Source organism: Leucopleurus acutus (assembly GCF_964270905.1).
Source record: "Leucopleurus acutus genome assembly, chromosome: 10".
NCBI classification, from domain to species: domain Eukaryota; kingdom Metazoa; phylum Chordata; class Mammalia; order Artiodactyla; family Delphinidae; genus Leucopleurus; species Leucopleurus acutus.
The window spans coordinates 4,529,852-4,553,906 of NC_139153.1; the positions used below are offsets into that span (position 1 = coordinate 4,529,852).

Here is a 24,055-nt window from a genome sequence, read left to right on the forward strand (position 1 = left end):
CACTGTAGCCAAAAAACAGAGGTGCTTTGGAGTCGGCGCCCTGTCGTGACGTAGCAGCAGATGGGCTGGGCTGCCTACACTTCCCCTTTAGGAGGGATATGCCTCTGCTTCCAAAAGGGAAAATCTAGGTCAGGAAGGGCTGTGTCTTCCCTCCTGTGGTGAGCTCCTGCACATGGCCCCTGCCTGGAGGAGCAACTGGAGTAGCCCACGGCCAAACGCCCTCCTGGCTTTCTCCAAGGGCCAGGCTTGATGCTACGCCAAGATGCAGGCTGGCTGTTGTCTCTCCAGCTGCCTGTGGACACTGCACCAGGCCTGCTCTGGACTAGTGGCCTCCACCTCACGCCTGCTGGGATCGGGCTAGGACTCTGCCTGAGCCATGGACGGGCAGGTCCAGATAACCCAACCCCGACGCAGAGCTCAGTGGCTGTGAGTGTTCCTGAAAGATGGACTGGGGCTCTGCCTCTCCCTCCCCACTGGTCCCCCTCCAGCTCAGGCCTCATCACCTCCCAGCTCTGCCATTCCATTCTCCATCTGGCAGCCAGAGTGATCCTATTAAAATATGTTTGATGGTGCCAGAACCCCTTTTTGCAAAGTCTTCCGTGAATCTAGATGGCCTTCAGTAGAATCTGGAAAGTACTTATTGGTTGTGAGGACCAGCGAAGGCTACTTGGAGGAGGGCAGCGTTCGTTTGGGGTTTATGCTCACATCAAACCATTACCACAGTTCCTCACACAGGTCATAGCTGGAGGTATGGTTTCCAGGAAAAGCCAGATCCCACCACCCCGCCAATCCAAAATGGGACCCACATACCATCCAACACACAGTGTGAAACACCACCATCCCCACCTCTCCCCAGCCTGGCTACCACCATTCTGCTTTCTGAATAGAGCTTTTTCGGGAACAGTTTTAAATGTATAGAAAACATTGAGAAGATTATACAGAAAGTTCGCACGCATGCCACAGTTTCCCCTGTTACGAACATCGTATATTAGCGTGGTACATTTGTTACAGTAAAGAACCAATGTTGATGTAGTATTATTAACTAAAGACCATAGTCCATTCAGATTTGCTTAATTTTTGCCTAATGTTTTCTCCAGGTTGTCATCCAGGATATCGCATCACTTTTATTTTTATTTTTTTTGTTTGTTTTGGTTTTTTTTTCACACACACACACACACACACACACACACTGTATTTTATTTTACAAGAGATAAATAAACTGACACCAAGCATTGTAAATGGGTGACCACAACAAAAGCAAGCAACAATGATTGCAATTACCAAACATGAAACACACTCACACTATGTCATAATATTGACATTCAGTCCAGTAATCCTCCACTGTAACAGCTCCTTTACTTTGCAGTGAAGATTGATTTGTATATTTTTTGCCTCTGAGTCCTTGTGGGATTTTTTTTTTATTCAAACAGAAAGTCACAAAAATTATAATCATCCTCATCAGTTCACTCAGTCCCATGTAATTAATTTCTTTTTCATTCTTGATCTTTTGTTAGCACTTTTATGAATTCATCAGTTTTCCATTAGAGTTCTGAAAATGCTTCCTCTTCCAGTTCAGCAGTATGGTCAGTTACCAGAAACCTGTACTTGTCAGAGTCTTTTCCATGAATTCCTTGAAGATGAAACCCTTTTATAGGAACATTTTTGCAAAAGCATCAGAGTACACCCAGAACTGTCTGTAAATGACAAAAGACTTAAAAATGACCACGGTTAAAGATTTGATGAAAGTTCGTAATAATGCAATTGACAAGGAAATTTAGTTGTTTCTGAGATATACATTTTAAAGTAATAACTAGAATTATGACTTAAACATTATACCAGAACATACAAGATTTTTAGATATTTATCACGTCACTTTTAGATGTCATGTTTCCTTAGGCTCCTTTGACTGTGACAGTTTCTCAGGCTTTCTTTGTTTTTGATAACTTTGACAGTTTTGAAGAATACCAATCAGTTATAGTGTAGGATGCCCTCTGTTGGGATTTGTCTGATGTTTTTCTCATGATTAGACTAGGTTTGTAGTTTAGGCGGAAGATCACAGAAAGTACTGTTCTCATCATAGCATATGAAGGGTACATACTGGCAACCTGTTGTATGACTGTTGATGTTGACCATGATCACCTGGCCAAGGTTGTGTTTGTCGGATTTCTCCATGTAAAGTTCCACCCCCACCTGCCCTGTCCGTACTCTTTGGAGGAAAGTCACTTATGCACAGCCCACATTTAAGGAGTGAGGAATAATGCTCCCTCTCCTTGAGAGCAGAGTATCTACCTAAATTATTTGGAATTCTTCTGCAAGGGAGATTTGTCTCTTCTCTCTCATTTATTAATGTATTCACTAATTCTAAATAAATTATTTATATCAGTAAGAATTCACATATATTTATTTTATGTTTGAGTTCTAATCCCATCTACTTTATTTTATTTCTCAAATTGTTCCATCTTTGGCCATTGAGAACCTGGCCAGTTGGTTCCTGTGCCTCTTTCATATACCCGCATTGATGTGGGTTTGGGTGGGGATTTTTATTTTGTTTATTTATTTTTTGAGCACTTCCTTACTTTCTGGCACTACAGGATGCTCCAGGTTCATGTTGTATATTTCCTGCCCCAGTCCTAGAATCAGCTATTTCTCCAAGGAGGCTTGGTTCCTTTAATTGGTTAATGGTATTAGAAACCAAGATCTGGGCACCAGGTTTGCTCATTGCTATTGGGGTATCATTTCCTCTAGATTCTCTTAGCTATAGAGCAAAATAATAAATGTGTATATACCAACCTATGTATATACTCATATCTATAGCTATTTCTATATATAACCACCTGTATTAAGCTAGATATGAGTTCTTACTGATGTCTTCAACTCTGATTCTTACCAAATGGATCATTCCAGCCTCCTTCCCTGGCTTATCTGTAAATTTCCACTCCAACAGGGAGAAACCTGGCTCCTGCCATCCAACATCCATTTATTTAATTGATCAGTTTACCTTCCTTCTTGAAAAATATTTTTCCTGGGTATAGAAATATGGGTTGACCAATATTTTCTTTCAGTACTTTAAAGATGCCATGCCACTGTCTTATGGCCTGCCTAGTTTCTGATAAGAAATCTGCTGCGATGTTTATATTTATCCTCTTTATGTAAAGTGTCCCTTTTTTACTAGCTGCCTTCAAGATCTCCCCTTTACATTTGACTTTCAGAAGTTTGACTATGATATCTAAGTATGTGTGTTTTGGAGGGGTGTGGCATTTATCCTGTTGTGATTCTTAAACTTCCTGGACCTGTGGTTTGTTGTTGTTCATTAATTTTGGAAGATTCTCTTGGATGCCCTGTTCTTCCTCCCCACCCCCACACTCTATTTTCTCTTTGTGTTTCAGTTTGGTGAATCTCAACTTACCTATCTCCAAGTTCATTCATTCTTTCCTCAGCTGTGTTCAGTTTGCTGTTAAGCCTGTCAAAGGAATTCTTCATTTCTGATACCACATTTCTTATTTTTCACATTTCCGTCTGTTCATGCATGCTGTCTACCTTTTCCACTAGCTCCTTTAACATATCAATCATAGTCATTCTAATGTCCCTGTCTGATGGCTCCAACATCTGTGTCACCTCACATTCTGGTTTTCTTGAATGCTTTATCTCTTGAAAATGAGTTGGGGTTTGTTCTTGTTTTTTGTGTTTGCCGTAATGTTTAATCAAATACCAGACATTATGTGCTGTAGAGACTGGGGGAAATAGTGTCTACCTCCAGAAGTGGACATGCTTCTTTTTTACTCATGCCATTCATGTCGAGGGTGGGAGTTGCATCAATCCAGTCAGTAGTTGAGCTGGGTTTAGGTTTTGTTGTCACCATCCTCGCCTTCAGAGCCCCACAGACTTCACGCTCCTCCAGAAGGGGGCTGCTGTTCCCTGATGCTGTGTGTTGGGCCTGAGGTGCTGGAGAGTTTTTCTCATGTTCCTGCTCCATCTTTGGAGATCTCCTTGTTCTTGCCCCCTCCCCTTCTCAGGGGTAGACCACTGTTTCCTGTTACTCCGTGCTAGGCTCATAGGTCACAGCTCTCCTGGACAAGCCTCAGTCTTAAGTAGGGCCTGTGAGCCAGGCTCTCTCAGCATTCCTGCCCCTCCTCTGCATGGTGGCAAAACTCTGCTGTGTGTCTGTGGCGGGTCTTTGACAGGTTTCTGCTTTGTGCTGGTGCACAATCCTGGGCCTGAGAGGTTACCCACCTCTTCTTGGAGCAGATATCTTTTGCTTCTGCCCTTTCCCCAGAAGCAGCGGGCGGCTCTTTGCCTGGGCTCTGGGAGTGGGAGGGTTGCCCCACCTCCCCCAGTGACTGAAGGGTTTTGTACCAGAGAGGGGCCTGTGGAAGTGGGCAGGGTTTTATTCCAGCCCCCAGTGGTAGCCTGCTTGCCTTCACCACCAAGAGGGGGTTCTCTCTGGCCCCAGTCTTCCTTGTAAGTATCTGGCAGAAACTCCTGGAAAAGAGTTTGCAAGTGACTGCAGATGCCCCTTGTGTCTGGGGCTCCCCGTTATTCTGAGCTGTCCCACCAGCCCACACCTGACCTTTAAGAATCTATCAACATTTTAGCTGCTTTCTTCTCACCTTTTTTATGCCGACCACCTCCTCCCCCATGTGTTGCCAAAGGCAGAATAGCTCGTTCCTCTTGTGTTTCCATGGTGGGGCTGTGGTCCGTCTTTGGGACTCAGTTCACCCAGTGGCCTTGGGACCCCACCTCTCCCATAGGCATAAGAAGAGTTATGCTTTTGCAGATGATACGGCTTTTTCTCCCTGTTAGGTTGGGGGCATGATTTCCTTGCAGCTCCTACATGATAAGCGGAAGTGGAACAACTTATATACATTTCTAATGGGTAGGATTTTATGCCCTAAACTGGGGACAGTGTCAAGGCCTGAAATTCAAGACAGTTTCTCTACACACAATTTTCACCTTGTTCACTGGCTTTAGAAACAACCCTGCAAAAGGTTAAGGGGCATGTGCCCCATGGGTTAGGTGCTTGTCGTTTCTAATTTTACGGGATGGTGTGCATAGGCCTGGGGGCATGTCACCTTACGTATTGTGGATTCCCAGTGAGGGACTGACAGGGAGCTCCCGGCACACTTGTTTTTCTTGAGGGAGTACAGAGCATTTCCTCCACAGGTGCTACGGTTTTTGGTTATTCTCTCTCAGGCCCTGCCTGCCCCCCACCCCCGCAAAGGGCGCAAGCCCACAGAGCCAGTCTGGCCTTGGACATCTGTCACCTCTGGGTTATTGAGATCCGGATGCTCCAGGCGTTACAGGGGACACAGTCTAGAGTAGGAGCAGAGGCCAGGAGACAAACAGGTATCGGACGGCACAGCGAGGCCACGTGACCATCTCCATGGCCTGCAGAAAGATGGCAGTGTCAGACCCCAGGCCCAGAGAGACTAGCCTGCTTGTAGGCAGTCCACACAGGTGGCATCCTGCAGACCCAGACTCAACTCCTGGTCCTGCCACCGACAGGAGGTCAGATTGGAAGCAAGTCCCTTCTGGGCTGCATTTCCTTCTTTGAAGTGGAAACAATGCCACTCCTTACAGAGGAGATGAGGCGTCCTGACCATCTCCCCCTCGCCCTGCTCCCGCCCGCAGGAAAACCTACAGAAGCTGGTCCACATTGAGCACAGCGTTCGGGGCCAAGGGGATCTCCTCCAGCCAGGAAGGGTGAGTGCCACCACCGCTGCCAAGGGCAAGGGCAAGGGCAAGGGGCAGCCTGGCAGGCAGGCGAGGCCTTGATAAGCCCCATTGTTCAGCTGGGCTGGCCCCAGGCAGGCCTGGCTGCAGGTGCCTTTCACCCAGGAGGGTGGGGGGGAGGGCAAGGGCTCTGCTGGGCTCCCCAGGCCCCGCAGCTGCCTCCCCTGGGCTTTTCCGCTTTCAGGGCCTTTAAAGAAACAGTGCCATTTGGGTTCCGTGTCCCTCTGAGAAAAAGAGACACCAGTATTCTTAGTTTAGTCCAGTTGCTGGAAAATCAGGGAAACCATCTCTCAGGAACCCCAACAAAGCATTTTAAAAGTAACATTTTTGGGAATTCCCCTGGTGGCGCAGTGGTTAAGAATCTGCCTGCCAATGCAGGGGACACGGGTTCAAACCTGGGTCTGGGAAGATGTCACGTGCCACGGAGCAACTAAGCCCGTGTGCCACAACTACTGAGCCTGCGCTCTAGAGCCCGCAAGCCACAACTACTGAGCCTGCGTGCTGCAACTACTGAAGCCCGTGCACCTAGAGCCCATGCTCTGCAACAACAAAAGCCACCGCAGTGAGAAGCCCATGCACCACAACAAAGAGCAGCCCCCGCTCACCGCAACTAGAGAAAGCCTGTGTACAGCAGAGAAGACCCAGTGCAGATAAAAATAAATAAGTAAATTTAGAAATAACATTTTTTAAGAGACAAATTTATCCACTTTAAGCTTCCAAATGGAAAACGTAAAACTCAGCTCAAGGGCTTCCCTGGTGGCGCAGCGGTTGAGAGTCCGCCTGCCGATGCAGGGGACGCGGGTTCATGCCCCAGTCTGGGAAGATCCCACATGCCGTGGAGCGGCTGGGCCTGTGAGCCATGGCCACTGAGCCTGTGCGTCCAGAGCCTGTGCTCTGCGACGGGAGAGGCCACAACAGTGAGAGGCCCGCGTACCGCAAAAAAAAAAAAAACTCAGCTCAAGAAGAGTCAAAAATATGTTTATTACCTGTTCCAGTCCATGAAGGACAAGGAACAAAGGAATGAGAGATTGCACTTAGGTGTAAAATCACACCTAATGTTTTGGCCCGAGTCATCAGGTTAGTGAATATTTATTAAACATCTATTTGTATCCTCCAGAATTGAGAGGGCTGTAGCAACTGTTCACAGGTCTTCAGCCGTTTTAGCAAACTTTCAAAGGCTCTGTTCCAATTGGACCCCTCGTGGTAGCGAACCAGCAAGCGAGTCATTGTCTGGACCACTCTGTGGCCAGAACGGTGTCTGGGGTTGGTGTAATTCAAGGTGGATGCTCCTGAAAGGCCAGGTGCCTGTCCGCAGAGCTGCTCCACCAAACACGGGGCACGTCTCCTAAGCTGGGAATTCTCCCACGAGTTGCTCTCTGGTACTCTGGGAGGTGCCGTAATTTGTTTCCCACTAAAGGGCCTCCCCCCACCCTTCTCCAGGACATAGGGGGGTGTCAGCCTGACCACGGAGGTCTGCTTCTCTCCCCACAGGAGTTTCTGAAAGAAGGGACACTGATGAAAGTAACAGGGAAAAACAGACGCCCCCGACACCTGTTTCTGGTAAGTACCTGGCCCCCATCCAGGCCCCAGGACTGTCAAGTTCTGTAAAGTGTTCTGGGGCAGTACTCAAGGACAGCTGCAAGCAAAGGGGAGACTAGACCAGAGCCTAATCCTTAGGGTGCGGATCATTCTGAATAGCCGAGCTTTCCAGAAAGCTGAGGGCTTTACAACCCGTCCCTAATGTATTACTTGAACGATTTTGAGGGGAATGTTGCCAAAATTTAATTACCCAGGTGCCCATCCTAAAACCAAGAAGTTCTTAAACCGGGAATAGCTGTTCAACTGCCTTATCTAACAAGCGAGAAAACTGAGATCCAGAAAGGAGGGTTGACTTGGCCGGATCTCCTTGCAGGTCGGTGGCAGAGGTCCAGAAGGGAACCAGGGTTCTGACCCGAGCCCAGCCCTTTCTCCACTGTGCACAGGATGGGATATACGTAACATTTTTGATGATTTACCGCCACAGTCTGGAACACCAGGGAGTGTCCAGGCCTGGGGTATAGTAACATCAACCTCAGTGGCTACTGAGCTACAAGCAGCTCTTTGCCCCAGTGCTGAGACCCAGCCCATGCCCCCCCGCCCCACAAGTAGTTTTGCCTTTTAAGTTCTTCTCTCTGCTGAACGTAATTTTTCTCTCTGCTCCTTCGCCGTTAGCTGTCATCTCTTGTTACTGTCAGTTGTGGCTGCCCTAACAGCCTCCTTACACTTTGTTACAGTTGTGTGCAGAGTAAAAGGAGAGAGGCTCTGAGTCAGTGTGTAGGAACAGGCCGACAAAGAAAGGACATTGGAGGAGTGGGAACAGCATGGGCAAACGTAGAGGCGGGAGGAGCGTGGTGTGTCTGGAGGACCTCTGTGAGTCTCGTGGAGTCATTGGCTGCAGATGGGGTCTTCCACTCACGAGCTGGGTCTACACCAGGCCTCAGATAGACCCTCTGCCACTTGGGGACTGAATTCCAGAGAGGGCTCATGGTCCTGAGCAGGGGAATCCTGAGCCTGACCGAAGCGGCACGTCTGCAGCTGCCCATCAGGGTTTGGAGAGCCTCTGTGGCACGTGTCCCGAGGCCCCAGCCTGACCTCAGTGGGTCACTCCACTCCTCATAGAGCACAAGGGGCGCCCAGCTTAGAGGCTCTTCCTCTGTTCCCTCCTCGCAGCTACCTGTCACCTCCCGTGAGAACCCCTCCCTCTGGCTGACTGGTGCTGCAGTGCAAGGCAGGCAGCGTGGTCCTGGACCACTCATAGAGCCCTGGGTGCTCGTGGCGTTGCCATGGCAACAGGGGCTCCAGGGGCAGCCGCAGGAAGGCTGGAACTGCTGTGGTAGTGACACAGGAGGGTTCCTCAGGGTGGGCAGGGTGTGGCCACCACCAACACACTACCCTGCACACACTTGGAGGCACCCTCATTTACTCATGACCCTGGCTCTGCCGCTGATGAGCTTTGTGATCCTGGGAGGTTGTCTAGCCAGTCTGTGCCTCAGTTTCTCCTTCTGTGAAATGGGGATGATAATAACAGCACCTGCCTGAGGGAATTCCTGGGGGATGAATTGAGATCATTCCGGGGGCTTAGCCCAGCACCTGGCCTGCCCAGGAGTGCACGTGGAATGGCCAGTAGTTCTTGTCAGTGTTAGAAGAACAGAGCCAGAAGGGGCTTTGAAGGTTCCTCTGACCCAGGGGTCGGCCTGCTGCCTGTTTTGTTCAGAAAGCTCTACTGGAACGCAGCCTCACGCATTCTTTTATGATTGTCGGTGGCTGCTTTTAGGCTGTAGCAGCTGAGTTGAGCAGTTGCGACAGAGACCATCTGGCCCACAAAAACTGAAATATTTACTATCTGGCCTTTTACGAAAAAAATTGCCAACCCTGGTCTATTCCAACTCTGTTTAGACAGTGAGGCCCAGAGAGAGGAAGGGTTTGCCTGAGGTCCCACAGCAGCTCAGTGCCCAGGCCGGGTCTCCCGCACCACCCTGGCCAGAAGCGCCAGGAGAGCTGGTGGCAGGAAAACTCACCCATTCTGTCCCCTCAGCAGACTCTGTCTGCAGGGAGAGGAGTGTAAATCCTGAGTTCTTGCTCCATTTCAGACCCCGAGATGCCTTGTCCTGTTCTATCCTCAGGACACCCCTAGTCTGCCTTGGCTCCCATGCATAGGGGCTCACTGGGGACCACTCTCAATGTTTGTAGTGATGTGGGGGTAGGGATGTCCTCCGCTTGGCAGGTGAGGAGGCTGAGGCTCAGAGAGGGCAACGGCTTGTCCAAATTCACAGAGCTGCTGCAGAGCAGGGTCAGGACTGACGGCCCACAGCCCCACCCAGAGCGTGACATCGGCTCTTCAAGCTGTAAACTTTTAGCCAAACGGAAGCACTCTCTCCGGAGGAGAAGTGACTTTCCTTATGTTTCTTCATCTCTGCCCTTCTTCAGGGCAGGAAGCTTCAGTTGTTCATTCAACAAATATTAATTGAGCACCTACTGCATTGCTGGAGGTACGGCAGTGAATAGAACACACCAGCTCCCTGTCCCCAAGGAGCTTCCCCCTTCCCTCCCTTCCTTCCTTCACTTTGCTTGGTAGAGGCTTAATTAATTAATTTTAAATATTTATTTATTTTTATTTTTGGCTGTGTTGAGTCTTAGTTGCGACACGTGGAATCTTTGTTGCGGCATGCGTGATCTTCCATTGCGGCGCGTGGGCTTCTCTCTAGTTGTGCGGGCTTCTCTCTAGTTGAGGCGCGTGGGCTCAGTAGTTGGGGCGCACGGGCTTAGTTGCCCCACGGCATGTGGGATCTTAGTTCCCCGAACAGGAGTTGAACCTGTGTCCCCTGCATTGGAAGGTGGATTCTTTACCACTGGACCACCAGGGAAGTCCCTGAGGCTTAATTTATATAGAGTTAAATGCATCAATTTTAAGTGTACGTGTTAGTATGTGTTGACAGTTGTATATCATCGTGTGACCACCACCTGGGTCAAGGTACAGAACATATCCAGCCCCCAGAAAGTTGCCCTGTGCCCCTTGTCAGGCACCTTCCCCCACCCCCACCCCCACCCCCGGCAACCACTGGCCTTGTTTCCATCAGTATAGATTAGTTTTGCCTGCTCTGGAGCTTCATATAAATGTTATGAAGCAGCATGTACTCCAGAGTCTGGCTTCTTTCCCTGTAATGTGTTGGAGATTGAACCCTGTCATCAGGCATGTATCTGTCTGCTCTGTGGTTACTGTGTGGCTGTGAGGTGTGGATGAATCACAGTTTCTGTGTCTAGTCACCTGTCGATGGACGTTTGGGTTGTTTGCTTTTGGAGCTGTTACGAATAAGCCTCTAGGAACATTCCCATACCTGACTTTTTTTTTTTTTTTTTTTTTGTGGTACGCGGTCCTCTCACCGCTGCGGCCTCTCCCGCTGTGGAGCACAGGCTCCGGACGTGCAGGCTCAGTGGCCACAGCCCACGGACCCAGCCGCTCTGCGGCGTGTGGGATCCTCCCAGACCGGAGCACTTACCCGTGTCCGCTGCATTGGCAGGCGGACCCCCAACCACTGCTCCACCAGGGAAACCCCCCATACCTGACTTTTTGTGGGCATCTGCATTTGTTCCTCCTGGGTGTCTATGTCAGAGTGGAATTGTGGGGAAGGGTGTCCGTTTCACTCCAGAGTGGTTTTGCTCTCCTGTGTGGGTCACGGGGAATGCAAGATGCCTCTGCTCAGTGATGCTCCAGGACACACCCAGCACAGCCTTCTGGGGCCAAGACATGTCTGATGGGGTTCCCCTCTCCCCAGATGAGTGATGTGCTCCTGTACACGTATCCCCAGAAGGATGGGAAGTACCGGCTGAAGAACGCATTGGCGGTGGCCAGCATGAAGGTAGATACCTGGGGTGGGTGCCCTGGGGTGGGCGGGGGGACCCCAGGGGAGGCAGAGACACAGCCCTGCTTGTGGAGCTCACAGACCAGCGGAGGTGAGGGAGCCTGGGTTGTGAGTTACAGCAGGATTCTGTTGTAGGTAGTCCAGGGAGAGTGAGGCTGAGGGAGGCCTCCTGGGCGGGGGAGCTGAGTCCCTTAGAGTGGATAATATTTGGACAAATAGGGAAGGGAGAGAAGGAGGGGGTCCTAGGAGGAGGGAAATGCATAAGGAAAGGCTTGGAGGGAGGAAACAAGCAGGTGTTTTTTTTTAACTGTGGTAAAATATGCATAATATAAATTAACCATTTTTAAGTGTACAATTTGACAGCGTCAAGTACATTCACGTTGTTGTACTGCCACTGCCACCATCCACCCCAGAACTCTTTTCATCTTTCCAGTGTGAAGCTCTGTCCCCATTAAACACTAATTCCCCATCCCCCCTCCCCTAGGCGCTGGGAGCCGCCATTCTACTCTCTTGTCTCTGTGAATTTAGCTACTCTGGGGACCTCATATAAGTGGAATCATATGCGATGTTTGTCCTTTTGTGACTGGCCTACTTCACTGAGCATAATGTCCTCAAGGCTCATCCATGTGGTAGCAAGTGTCAGAATACTCCATTGTATGTGTAGACCACACTTTGTGTACCCATCATCCATCCATGGACACTTGGGTTGCCTACACCTTTTGGCTGCTGTGAATAATGTACATGGGAGTGCAAATACCTATTCAAGTGGCAGATATTTCTTAAATGTGAGAGAGATGCCAGCCCAGCTGGACATTCTCATGGGTGAGCTTGGAGAGAAGGGAAGGTGACACAGCTGTGACCTCACTTGCTGTAACTTGGGTCCCGAATACGGGGCTGGTTGGGAGCTGAAGGGGATTCTCAATGAGTAGGAAATTTTAGGAAGTTAATTCCAGCCCAGCGTGGGGACAGGGTCAGAGAGGCGAGCACTCAAGTGGGGGAATTGGGTGTGGGCTGTCATTTGGGAGGGCGGAGGGACGGGAGGGAACATGCTGTAGGGGCCCTGCAGGGGCTTTCCCGCTCCTGAGGCTCCTAACCTGGAGAAGGGGAAGGGAAGCACCTCGTTCATCTGGGAGGCGGCTTCCCTTTTTGAACCGAAGCTTCTGCTCAGGAGTCTGTGACGGAGGCCGTGAGGGAGGGTGGCCATTGGACAGGTACTTGTCCAGAACGATGGGTTCTAAGAGGGATGCTCGTAGCCTTCCTGGGTGTGGGCTGGTGGCCACAGAGTTGGAGTCGGCAGCCGAGCCCTCACTGCACGCCTGTGCACACACACAAACACACACACACACAAACACACACCCCTCCATCTTCCACATAAGAAAGGTGTGCCCTTTACAATGAGGAAACTCAGGCTCAGAGTGGGGCAGTGGCAGAACCCCTCCTGCCCCCATCCTGAGGGGCCGCTGTTGGTTTCCAGGTCAGCCGCCCTGTGATGGAGAAAGTGCCCTATGCCCTGAAGATCGAGACTTCCGAATCCTGCCTGACCCTGTCTGCAAGGTAGGAGGAGGGGAGAGGAGGGACGGTCTGGGGCAGAAGGGGCAGGATTTTGCTGGTGGGAACATTTGGAATAACAGGTGCTGGAAGTGTTGTCATTTTTATTTCGGTATCCTTTTGGGTAAAGGACTTTTGTCTTTTCATTATTTCTTGTCCTTTTGGGGATCACAGACCTCTTGGAGAATCTGGTAAAACTATGGCTTCTCTCCCCAGAAAAAAAAATGAGCATACACATAAAACTTTACATAGAATCTCGGGGGTTTCCAGAGCCCGTTGCTTAAATATAAAAATATCTCATCGTTGTAAAACGCTAAGGATTATTGGGTCTTTGCAGCAGTAAGAAAAGTTACAGCCAATGAAAAGTGCGTAGTGCACCTTAGTTTACAAAATGGTCTGCGTTTAGGCTTCCAGGTCTGGAGAGCAAGAGAAAAATAAGGAGTGAGCATTCATCATTTTACTTTCCCTGTTTGGGGGTAAGGCCTTTCTATCAGAGATGGCTGTTTTCTTTAGGCCCTCGAGCTCTGCCCCGGGGACCCCTCCTTGCTGGCTTCTGGCAGAGAAAGGGCTCCCCCCTCCCTCTTTCGGGGCAATGCCAGGTCAAGCCAGGGTGCGGAGGAGGGGCTCAGAAACCAGGGAGCGGGGGCTCCTGCCAGGGGCCTCTCTGGGCAGAGTAGGGGTACAGAGTTCCCCAGGTTGGAGTGTCTTCCCTCCCAGCCAGCGTGTGACCCGGGCGGCAGCAGGTCCCTTTGTGGGCGTGGTTCTGGGTGTGGGATGGGACTTCCGGCCTGACGCACACGCTCTGTCATAGATGCGCTTTCCCGTCCTCAGTGCCCAGTCCTGTGCTGAGGATACAAACTGTCTAAGCCTTGGTTTGCTCAGAAGAGCCCACTTTACGGGTTGGAAAGTGATGACCTAGCAGAGCATAACTGCTGTAATAGTAGTGATGACAAAGGTGACATACACTGGGCACCTGCCAGGTGTCAGGCGCTTCCTCGGATCCTCAGCACCACCCTCGGAGGTGGGGCCTGCAGCTCCTCCCATGTGCAGGGAGTTGAGGCCTAGAGAGGGGTTCCACATCCATGTGAGGCAGAACTGGTGTTCAAACGCAGGACTGTGTGAGCCAGAGCACTTCTCCACTACTATCTACTGCCTGAGGGGGAAAAAGTAGCCTTGGAAATTCTAAGGAGTGACCCCTCCATCTGGGGAAGTGAGGGAAGGCTTCCTGGAGGAGGTGATGCCTGGGTGGGTTTCCATGGCCTCTCCTCTCCTTATCTCTAGGTAAAATCAGGGGCATGAGGAGGCCCAGGGTGTGGTTTCATTTTGCCCAACCGTGAAGTGAGGGTAGTGACAAGCCATGCTTAGCGCTTCAGGTGGGGCTGCCTGTCTCTCCTAGGCAGAGGCACTGCCCTTTGGCCAGTGGCCTCAAGGAGCCACTGTCACTGTCAGGCCAGTCACCTTCCTGCTAGCCCCAGATACTTCATGCTGAAGCTTCCAGGGGACTCATGCATCTCCTTTTAGGGATGTGGCATCTGGCTGCCCACCACCCTCCCTTCCAGGCCAAACCGGTCCCTTCTTCTAGTTTGAGTCCACACACTTAGTACGGGGTGGGAATGACATCTAGGGGGCTCTGTGAGAATTTCCACTCTGAAGCTGCTCTGGGGCAGCTCAGGCCAGGTGTGGCTCTCACCACTCAGGAGACCCCGCCAGGCTCGGAGCAGGGATGGGAAGTCTTCGTTTTGGATGAGTGAGTGGGAAGTTGTGTGGGAAACTGAGGAGGAAGATGGAGAGAGTGGGACGGTGACCATTGCCAGCATTTATCCACCCACCCTCGCAGTGGTACCTGGCCCTCATCCCCCTGCCAGCCTGCCCCCCTAAAGTGTGGGACCCCTTGCTTTTGCACGGTGCTGTGTCCTTGACAGAGTCCTCCACACCACACGTGTCATTTGGTCCCTACAACAGCCCTGGGAGTTAGAGGAGCAGTGTTGGATATTCCCTTGTTACGGGCAGAGCCCGAATACAAGTAACATTTGGGGCCGCCTGCTCGGAAGCAGAGGTGCCGCGGTGCAAGCCTTGGCCCGTCTGGCAGGTGGCTGGGCTGGCCAGTGGGGTTTCAGGCGTGGGGGAGAGAGGCTCTGGTGTGGGGGAGGGGCGGGGCCACCAGGGCGTGGTCCACCCCCAGAGGGCAGAAGGCAGAGCCCTCGTGCACCCCTCGCTCACTCCAGCTCATGCCCACAGCTCCTGTGCAGAGAGGGACGAGTGGCACAGCTGTCTGAGCAGAGCCCTCCCTGAGGACTCCAAGGCCCAGGCTCTGGCTGCCTTCCAGCATAGCGTGGAGGTGAGCGGGGTTTCTGGGGCACCCGTCTCACAGACCTGGGTTTCCCTGGGGCCCCTGCACACCCACGAGGCCTCGCATCTCCTTCCATCAGGGCCCTGGGTCCTCCCCGTGCCCGGCTCAGGATAATCACTGTGCAGCCCAGAGCCTGGCACCTACGGCTCCGTTTGTAACTGAGGTCAGCTCCCTGGGGGTTGCAGGGGAGCCTGTAGAAGAGGAGTCCACCCCGCCCACACACGTGCACACCCCGTACGTGGTAGGGGGGTGTCCATCCAGTTGGTCTCCTGACCCCACTGCTTGTCCGATTCCGCTGTTCCAGATACGGGAGAGGCTGGGGGTCAGCCTGGGGGAGAGGCCCCCGACCCTAGTGCCTGTCACACACGTGATGATGTGCATGAACTGTGGCTGTGACTTCTCCCTCACCCTGAGGCGCCACCACTGTCACGCCTGCGGCAAGGTGAGTCCCCGTCGGGGGCCGTGGGCGTGGCGGCGGTGTCGGGTGGGGACCGGGGGGCGTCCAGCAGCTGCTGCGTGTCGGGCCCAGAGTGGGGCATGTTCACACCAACCCTGTGAAGTTAATTCCCCTTTTACTGATACCCTCCCACCAGGACTCCAGATCCCAGGCCCACCCCACTACACCAGCAAGCTCTCAAAAGGAAGTCGTAGCGGATGTGGTGGTTTTCCTGGGATGAAAAGCATCCTGTCACAGTTAAGGGCACGGGCTCATCAGAAAAACAGATCAGCTTACAGCATGGTGATGATAGTTAGCAAAAGTGTAGTGTATGTTTGAAACTTGCTAAGAGAGTAGATCTTAAAAGTTCTCATGCAAGAAAAGAAAAGTGTAACTGTATGTGGTAGATGGATGCTAGCTGGACATTGTGGTGAGCATTTCATCGTACGGTCTCCCTTGATATCCACAGGGGGTTGGTTCTAGGATCCTAGGATCCCCGTGGCTACCAAAATCCGAGGATGCTCAAGCCCCTTATGTAAAATGGTGTAGTAGCTGCATATAACCTACGCACATCCTCCCGTATACTTTAAATCACCTCTAGATCGCTTATAATGCCTAATACAGTGTAAATGCTATGTGAATAGTTATAAACATAGCATGAATTCCGTGTAAACAGTGGCCAGCACACGGCAAATTCACATTTTGCTTTTGAAATTTTCTGGAATATTTCTAATGTTTTTGATCCACAGTTGGTTGAATCCAGGGATATGGAAGCCACAGACATGGAGGGCCCACTGTATATATGTATATTGAATCATTACATTGTACACCTGAAACTAAAATAATGTTATGTATTTTAGAAATTTTTAGAAAAGAAAAACAGATAAGCACCTGCACAGAAACATAATTACTGTGCTCAGAGCACGGGGCCCTGGAGGAGGTGGGAGCGAGTGGGCAGGGGGCGCGGACGCGTCGCTGTGTGCGTGCTGGGAGGGTGAGACCCTCTGACATGCATCACCCCACCAGATCGTCTGCCGGAACTGCTCAAGGAACAAGTACCCTCTGAAGTACCTCAAGGACCGCATGGCCAAGGTGTGTGACGGCTGCTACGGGGAGCTGAAGAAGAGGGGCGGGGACATCCCAGGCCTGATGAGAGGTACCGGGGACCACCCTCCCTTTCTTCCCCACGTGGCTTCTCCCAACCACCTTCCTGGGGAGGCTCTGAACAAAAGCAGCCCTCAAGGAGGAAACCATTTCCGCAAACGTTGGTTCTGTAGAAAGTGCATAGGTGCACCCAGGGGAAGGGTTCCATGGACAGCTAAGTTTGGGAAACGCTGGGTCCACGCGTCTGTGGCGAGGACGGTTGGCCGGCGCTCACGTCTGCTCTGCGTAGCGGCCCTCTCTGCAGGCCTGTGTTCCGTGGGGCCTTTTTGCAATAAGGATGACGAGATGGAGAGCAGAGGCGTCATGGTCGCGGAGGGGCTGAGGGTCCTCCAGTAAAGGAGCCCGAGGCAGCTGAGCTGGCCTGTGAGAGCCCTTGCGCAGGGGACAGGCTTCGGCAGAGCAGGGTCAGCTGGAAGGAAAGCAGGTGGATCCTGGGCCTAAAACCAGACTCCCCCTCCCCCACCCCCCAGGGCCACCTGAGGCCATCGGAGAGGACAGCCCAGCCTCATGGAGACTTGGAGAAGAGGGGCTAGCCAGCACTCAGGGAAGGCCTGCCCCCAGCCCCGCCTTTGTGTTAGCAGAGGGGGCTGTGCCCGTCTTCCTAGTCACGCTGAACCGCCCCAGTGAGGCTGGGTCCCATCTTGGGAGGGACGGGAGCCCAGATTTCACAGACACGTGGCTTCTGTGCCCATCCGCGTGGACTCTCACCTCCCTTTCCGGCGCTTGTCTTGATGTAGGGCGGCCCGTGAGCATGAGCTTCCCCCTGTCCTCCACCCGCTTCTCGAGTAGCGCCTTCTCATCCGTCTTCCAGAGCATCAACCCCTCAGCCTTCAAGAAGCAGAAAAAAGTCCCTTCGGCACTGACCGAGGTGAGGCAGGTGGGGCTACCTGCATGGGAGGCTGGGGATTGAGACGTTTCTCGGTCCTTCTCAGTGGACAGGGACGGACCCCCCACCCAAGCCGGACCAGGCTCTTCAGGACAAAGAGGATCCCTAATGGGAGGTGTCCTGACTCACGCTAACAAAGGCAGCCCTGAAGCACAGGCCCGTCTCCTGGGTGACCGAGACGACACCTGTTGGTTACAGAGGACAGGAGCCCAAGTGGTTGTAGGTGGTGCTAGGAGACATCTCTCCCATCCTTCTCTGCACCTGTCCCCGCAGCCTAGACCTAGTCCCCAGGGTTACCGCACAGATCACCCGGGCACTTGGGTCTAAAGCTGTTTGTCCTGGCTCAGGTCTCCCACGTCAGCCCTTCCCTGCCCCCTCCCCCCGCCCCCGAGCTTTGCACCATTCTCTCAGCCTGGGGGTCCCACACGGGCTCAGGTGGTGAGCCTCCTAAGGGTAGTGGGGCTCTTTGCAGGAAACCTCAGAATTAGCTAAACTAAATTCCATTCTGGAAACAGGACCAGATTACATGTCTGTATTCTAATCACAACCACAAACAAATGTGTGCCATGAATATACATGCTGTCAAAAGAAGAGTGATCAGCTGTTTCCAAGTTTTTTCATTAATATTCATTATTGAGTAGCAGGTGGTAATAAAAAAGTGTTGGGGATGCAAATTTTAAATGAGTACAGTTCTGTCAATTAACTTAATTCCTTTTGCATTTTAAAAATCTTGTAAATAACACATAGGTGATAAAAATTTTTTCACAACACAGAAGACTATATGATAAAAAGTGAGTTTCTCTCCCTCCCCAGACTCCTTCAGTCCCACCCCTCAAAGGTAACCACCATCAAGTTTCTTATGGACCCTTCCAGAAATTTTTGTGCATATACATAATAAAGATAGACGATCATAGGTCCTTTTTTTTACCCAAAAGATGATATACTGGGTCCTCTGTACATTTCTTCCAGTTAATTTATCTTCAATATTATTATTTCACAGTAGCTCATACACATAAATCTCACACTTCTTGCATTGTGTGGCTGTCTCATCATTTATTTAACTAGTCCCTTTCCACAAATTGAGAAAAGATCACCCTCTCACTCACACTGTGGTGTCTGCATGAGCTGAGCTCATAGAACCTGAGTGTTCTGTGGGTGCAGAGTTCGAGAACCGTTCTCACTCTTTGGGTATCCGGGCACTGTGATCCTGGTGCTGTGTGGATCTGCCCCAGCCAGGTTGGCAGTTTTTGCCCAAAGTGACAACCTTTTTGTTATTCAGCAAAGACTACACCGTGGGCTCTGCAGCAGCCCCAGAAGAAATGGGCGCCCGTCCCTCTCCGCCCTCTCCTCTTCCCCCAGGAGCTCCACCTTAGCAGTGAGATCTGCTTCCCATGGGAAGGTCTGCAGGAATGCTGCCTCTGGAGCATCTGTCAGGGAGGGAGACCGCAGAGTCGGTTTCCCTGATGTGTTCTGTACATTCTGCCTTTCTCACTCTGGAGCTGCTCCAGCAGGTCAAGTGTGGGGAGAGAAGTCGAGTCTGGTGTTAGAAGTCCTAGGACCCGGAGAGGGGCAGGTTCCTTTCCTGGTACTTCTCAAAACACCCGGCTGGTTGTAGCTTCCTCTCCCTACACTGAAGTTAGCTGACCTTCAGAACATTTGCTGAGAGATCTGAGTTCTTACCCTCTCTTCAACTAAGTCAGGATTTGACCTTTGGTAGATCCCTCCATTCCTCTGGGCCTCAGTTTCCCCACCTGTAAAATGAGAAAGATGAAATGATTTCAAAACCTGGCTTTATTGCTCTCATAGTAGGGTGAATATTTATGGAGCACTTACTGTGGGTCAGGCACTTTCCTGACAGGTAACCCGTCTTATATCACTTAATTCCAGTTTTACTAGTAAGGACACTGAGACTTTGAGGACGTAAGTGGCCTGACATTACCCTTCTAGTAGCTGGTAGAGCCTGTGCTGGAGCCCTAGATTGGTCCTACTCCAAGCCTGTGTTCTTAGCCCCCATATGAAGCCTGTTCAACAGACCACAACCACTACTACTACTACTTAGAGGAGTTAACAAACTCATTGGGCAGGAGATCATAAAACCTTTCAGATAAACAGTACAAAAGGGATCCCCTCTTAAATATAAAAAAAATAAGCTGAAAAGTATAAGAATCAATTTTAGAAGGAAGAAACTTTCCCCCAAATATCTGCAGTTTTGTAATTTGGGGGCTTGGGGGTTGAGGGCAGGGAACCAGGAATCTGAATCTCCACCAGGGGGCAGCACTCCTGCAGGCAGTTTTTGATTCCAGTGTCTAGGATCTGCAAATCCTGTCAGTAAATCCTGTCTCTCAGATATGGTACAGTTTTGCTGCCTTTGAGGTGCTGGGTGGATCCTGAGATCATCCAAGTCTCAGATTCCAAAGCAGTATAAACACCCTGCCAGCGGGTTCGCAGTGTCATTTTGGCTCTGTGTAAACCGTGTCTACTACCTGGTGCCCTGACCGCCCTGCTTCCGTCTGCCAGGTGGCCGCCTCCGGAGAGGGCTCCGCCATCAGCGGTTATCTCAGCCGTTGTAAGAAAGGGAAGAGGCACTGGAAGAAGCTCTGGTTTGTCATCAAAGGCAAAGTGCTCTACACCTACATGGCCAGTGAGGTAGTGTGGTTCCTGCTTTCTCTCCTCTCCCGTGAGGGCCCGTGGGTTAAGCTTGTGCCTCAGACTGTCTATGTGGGGTGTGTGTGCACTGTGCCTCACCAGAGGGCGGTGTGAGTCTAGCATCTGGTTCCCACGTCAGTTCCCACGTCGGTCAGGTGTTTACTGAGGGACGCCATGTGGATGTGCAGCCATGCGTCCATTTCCAATCTGAGTAATTTACTGTTTCTTTGTGGGGCTAAGGCGGTACAGCAGGCAGGCCTGTGCAGCATAGCATTTGGGTATCACAGCCCCAGCATCCAGGACAAGCTGGCACTCCCTAAAAGAGAGCGCCTTTGTGTTCTCCGCTTCAGTTGTTTGAGACAAAATTCAGCAGCTTGGAGGAAGCTACCATACTTACTTACTTATTTATTTATGGTTGCATCAGGTCTTGGTTGCGGCATGCTGGATCTTCATTGCAGCACATGGGCTTCTCTCTAGTTGTGGCGCATGGGCTCCAGAGTGCTTGGGCTCTGTAATTGAGGCGCATGGGCTCAGTAGTTGTGGCGCGCAGGCTTAGTTGCCCCATGGCATGTGGGATCTTAGTTCCCCAACCAGGGATCGAACCCGCGTCCCCTGCATTGGAAGGCAGATTCTTAACCACTGGACCATCAGGGAAGTCCCACTTCTTTACTTTTTGTCTGTGCATTTGTCAGGGAACTATATTGCCTCGTGGTAACTCTTCTGCTAAGTAAAACTCAAGTTTATGTGTGTGTGTGTGTGTATATATATATATATATATATATATATATATATATCATAGAACATCTTACATTTACGTCTACTAAAATATCGGAGAGAGGGCCTTGGTCAAGCCTGCTTCTGGAGTAGATAGGTGTGAGCTTGGCTGTACAGCAGGGGACGCTCTGGTCCTGGCCCAGGCTGAACCTGTGGGATAATGTGAAAGATTTCCGTGTCCAGGCCCCACCATCTGATGGTTTCCACAGGCGAAATCCGCTTTGAAAATGGGACTTAAATGCATTCTGCCCAGCTGCACAGGGTAGGTGCTTTACCCACAAGGATGTGCACATCAGCACAGGGCTGGCCCTTCTCCCCTGACCGCAGATGCTGGCATCCGGGCAGAAGGCACTGCCTTCTTCCGGGCATAAAGCTTCCCTCATGAGGGGCCTGCAGCTGCGCCGGCTGCAGTCAGCCCCATCTTCAGGGATCCCAGAGGCCAGGAGGGACGCAGACACACAGAGGGGACCCACTGTGGGCCTGAGTGACTCGGGCACTGTGTGAGGCAAGCCCTCCCCTGAGGGGGCCTTTCACTTATGGGTCCACAGATGGGGCTCTCCGTGCTGAGGAGAATGTGGATCTTTCTGGAACAATCTGAAATGTGCCGCAACCCAGAGCAGCATCTTCCTAAGGAGGCATTCCACAGGACACTCGCAGGGGCCCTCTGAGAACTGGGTTCTGAGAGAACCCTGAGTAGACAGTTTGTGGGACTTCCTCACAGTAGTGCTTTTGAGTCTCTAACGAACAATGGCGTGTTGTGGGTCCCCAGGATGTGGAGAGTCCCAAGGTGGCCTGACAGCAGGCCCTTCCTCACAGAGCATCTCATGGAAAACACACTTGGGGAAGAAATACTGGCTTAGACAGATGAACAAAGGCTAGTGATAATTAACCAACCACCAAAGAGAGTGGATCCTGTTTGAGAATGGAAAACCCAGAGGCCCCGGGTCCTGAGCAACAGTTGTCATGGAAGTGAGAGTGTGGGTTAATTTTAAAAGACGGATTTAAGTATGCTTCCAAAGCCACTTCTTCAGAGAGAGGAACTTGTACAGTTTCTCAATAAGCCTAAACCAATGACAGGACCAAGCTTTCAAATTCCATCAAAGAAAAAAATTTGATAAAATGGATAGCCAGTTTTCACTGTCTACACTACCATGAGCCCCGTCATGTACCCTGACGTGAGGTAACCACGTTTGAGGTAACCCAAACCAGATGTAACTTGCTGTCAGTAACAGTCCTGGGAGAGAGTGACTATCAGAAATACATAGGAATCTTTTAAATTTTTTTCCAATATTTTATTATTTAGTTAATATATTTATTATTATTATGTTTAAAAAATTTCAAACATAAAGAAATGTGGAAGGAATTTTACAGTGAACCGTCTTATAACCATCAACTAGATTATACAATTAACATTTTATTATACTTCCTTGAACAAATATCTATTCATCTCTCATCCATCTTTTTGATGCTTTTCAAGTATACTTCCTCCTAAGAGTTCAATATTTCTGTATCTTTTTTTTCTTTTGAGGTACAATTTATATATAATGAAGTACACAAATCTTAAGGATACTATCTGTTGAGTTTTGACTAATGAATATCCCTGTAAATCCCCACCTCACCCCTATCCCCAGAGGCAACACACTGTTTTGATTTTTTTCCTACCGTATATTAGTTATCTCTTTTAGATCTTCATACAGATGGAATCATGTGTGACTTTTTCCACTCAGCATGTTTTTGAGATTCATTCATGTTGTTGCATTCAGTAGTAGGTCATTTCTTTTATGACTGAGTAGTACTCCGTTTTGTGAATATACCAGTTTGTCCATTCACCAGTTGAAGGACATTTGAGTTGTTTCCAATTTGAGGCGGTTATGCATAAAGCCAATTTAAACTTTTGCATACAGGTTTTTGTGTGAAAGTAGTTTTTATTTCACCTTGGGTGAATACCTAGGATTGGAATTTCTGGATCACAGAAGGGTATATATTTGGCTTCTAAGAAATTAGCAGACATTTTTCCAGAATGGTGTAGCATTTAACAGTCCCTGCAACAGTGTAGGTAAATTTGGGAGTTCTGGTTGTTCCATGTGTTTGTCAGCACTTGGTATTGTCAGTCTTTAATTTAGCCATTCTGGTGAGGGTGTAGTAGTATCTTAATGTGGTTTTAATTTAGATTTCCCTAGTGACTAATGATATTTTTCGTGTGTCTGTTGGCTGTATATATTTTTTTCTTTGAGAAGTGTCTGTTCGGATCTCTTGCCCATTTTTTAGAGTAGATTGTTTGTTATTGAGTTACAGGAATTCTTTCTGTACCTTGGCTACCAGTCTTTTATCAGATGGATGTTTTGTGAATATTCTTTCCCAATCTGTGGCTTGTCTGTTCATTTTTTTAAATGAATGAATGAATCAATCAATCTTTTGGTGAACAGAAGTTTATAACTTTAATGAGGTCAATTAATGTTTTCTTTTTTGGCTGTTGCTTTCATGTCCTAAGAAACTTCCGACTACTGTAAGTCACAAAGTTATTTTCCCCATATTTTCTTTTGAAAACTTTAATGTTTTAGCTTTTACATTTAGGTCTATCTCAAATTAATTTTTGTGTATGGTGTGAGATAGGGGCCAAGGCTTAATTTTTCCCCTGTGGATATCCAGTTGTTCCAGCACCATTTGTTGAAAAGACTTTCCTTTTCTTATTGGATTATTTTGGTGTCTTTATTAAATATTAAATGACGAAGTGTGGGTCTATTTCTGGGCTCCCTATTCTGTTTTACTGATAATTTACCAAACCTTATGCCAATACCATACTGTCTGTCTTATTACTATAACTTTATATAGTAAGCCTTAAGTCAGGTCATGTAAGTCCTCCAACTTTGTTCTTTTTAGAGGTTTCAGTACAATTTTGAATTTAATTGGTAAGGGTGAGCGTCCTCTTGCTTTGTCTCAATCTTAAGAGAAAAGGATTCACTATTTCGCTCTTAAGTATGATGTTACTGGTAGGTATTTTATAGATGCCCTTGGTCAGATTAAGGAAGTTCCCTTCTATTCCTAGTTTGCTATGAGTTTTTATCATGAATGGATGTTGAATTTTGTCAAAAGTTTTTTCTGATCTAGCAGTCTTTTTTTTC

At 49.7% G+C, this 24,055-nt stretch overlaps 1 protein-coding gene across 1 annotated transcript in view; it reads left to right on the forward strand.

Moving 5' to 3' along the window:
* The window catches only part of FGD5 (FYVE, RhoGEF and PH domain containing 5), a 114,774-nt gene that overhangs the window by 88,607 nt on the left and 2,112 nt on the right, over positions 1–24,055 (forward strand). Inside the window, exons 11-19 of the mRNA XM_082847665.1 lie at positions 5,629–5,700; positions 7,222–7,290; positions 11,043–11,126; positions 12,604–12,683; positions 14,916–15,015; positions 15,332–15,469; positions 16,490–16,619; positions 17,365–17,495; positions 20,031–20,159. Of these exons, the coding sequence (XP_082703791.1) occupies positions 5,629–5,700; positions 7,222–7,290; positions 11,043–11,126; positions 12,604–12,683; positions 14,916–15,015; positions 15,332–15,469; positions 16,490–16,619; positions 17,365–17,495; positions 20,031–20,159 (933 nt within the window). The remainder of the gene's footprint in view (positions 1–5,628; positions 5,701–7,221; positions 7,291–11,042; positions 11,127–12,603; positions 12,684–14,915; positions 15,016–15,331; positions 15,470–16,489; positions 16,620–17,364; positions 17,496–20,030; positions 20,160–24,055) is intronic.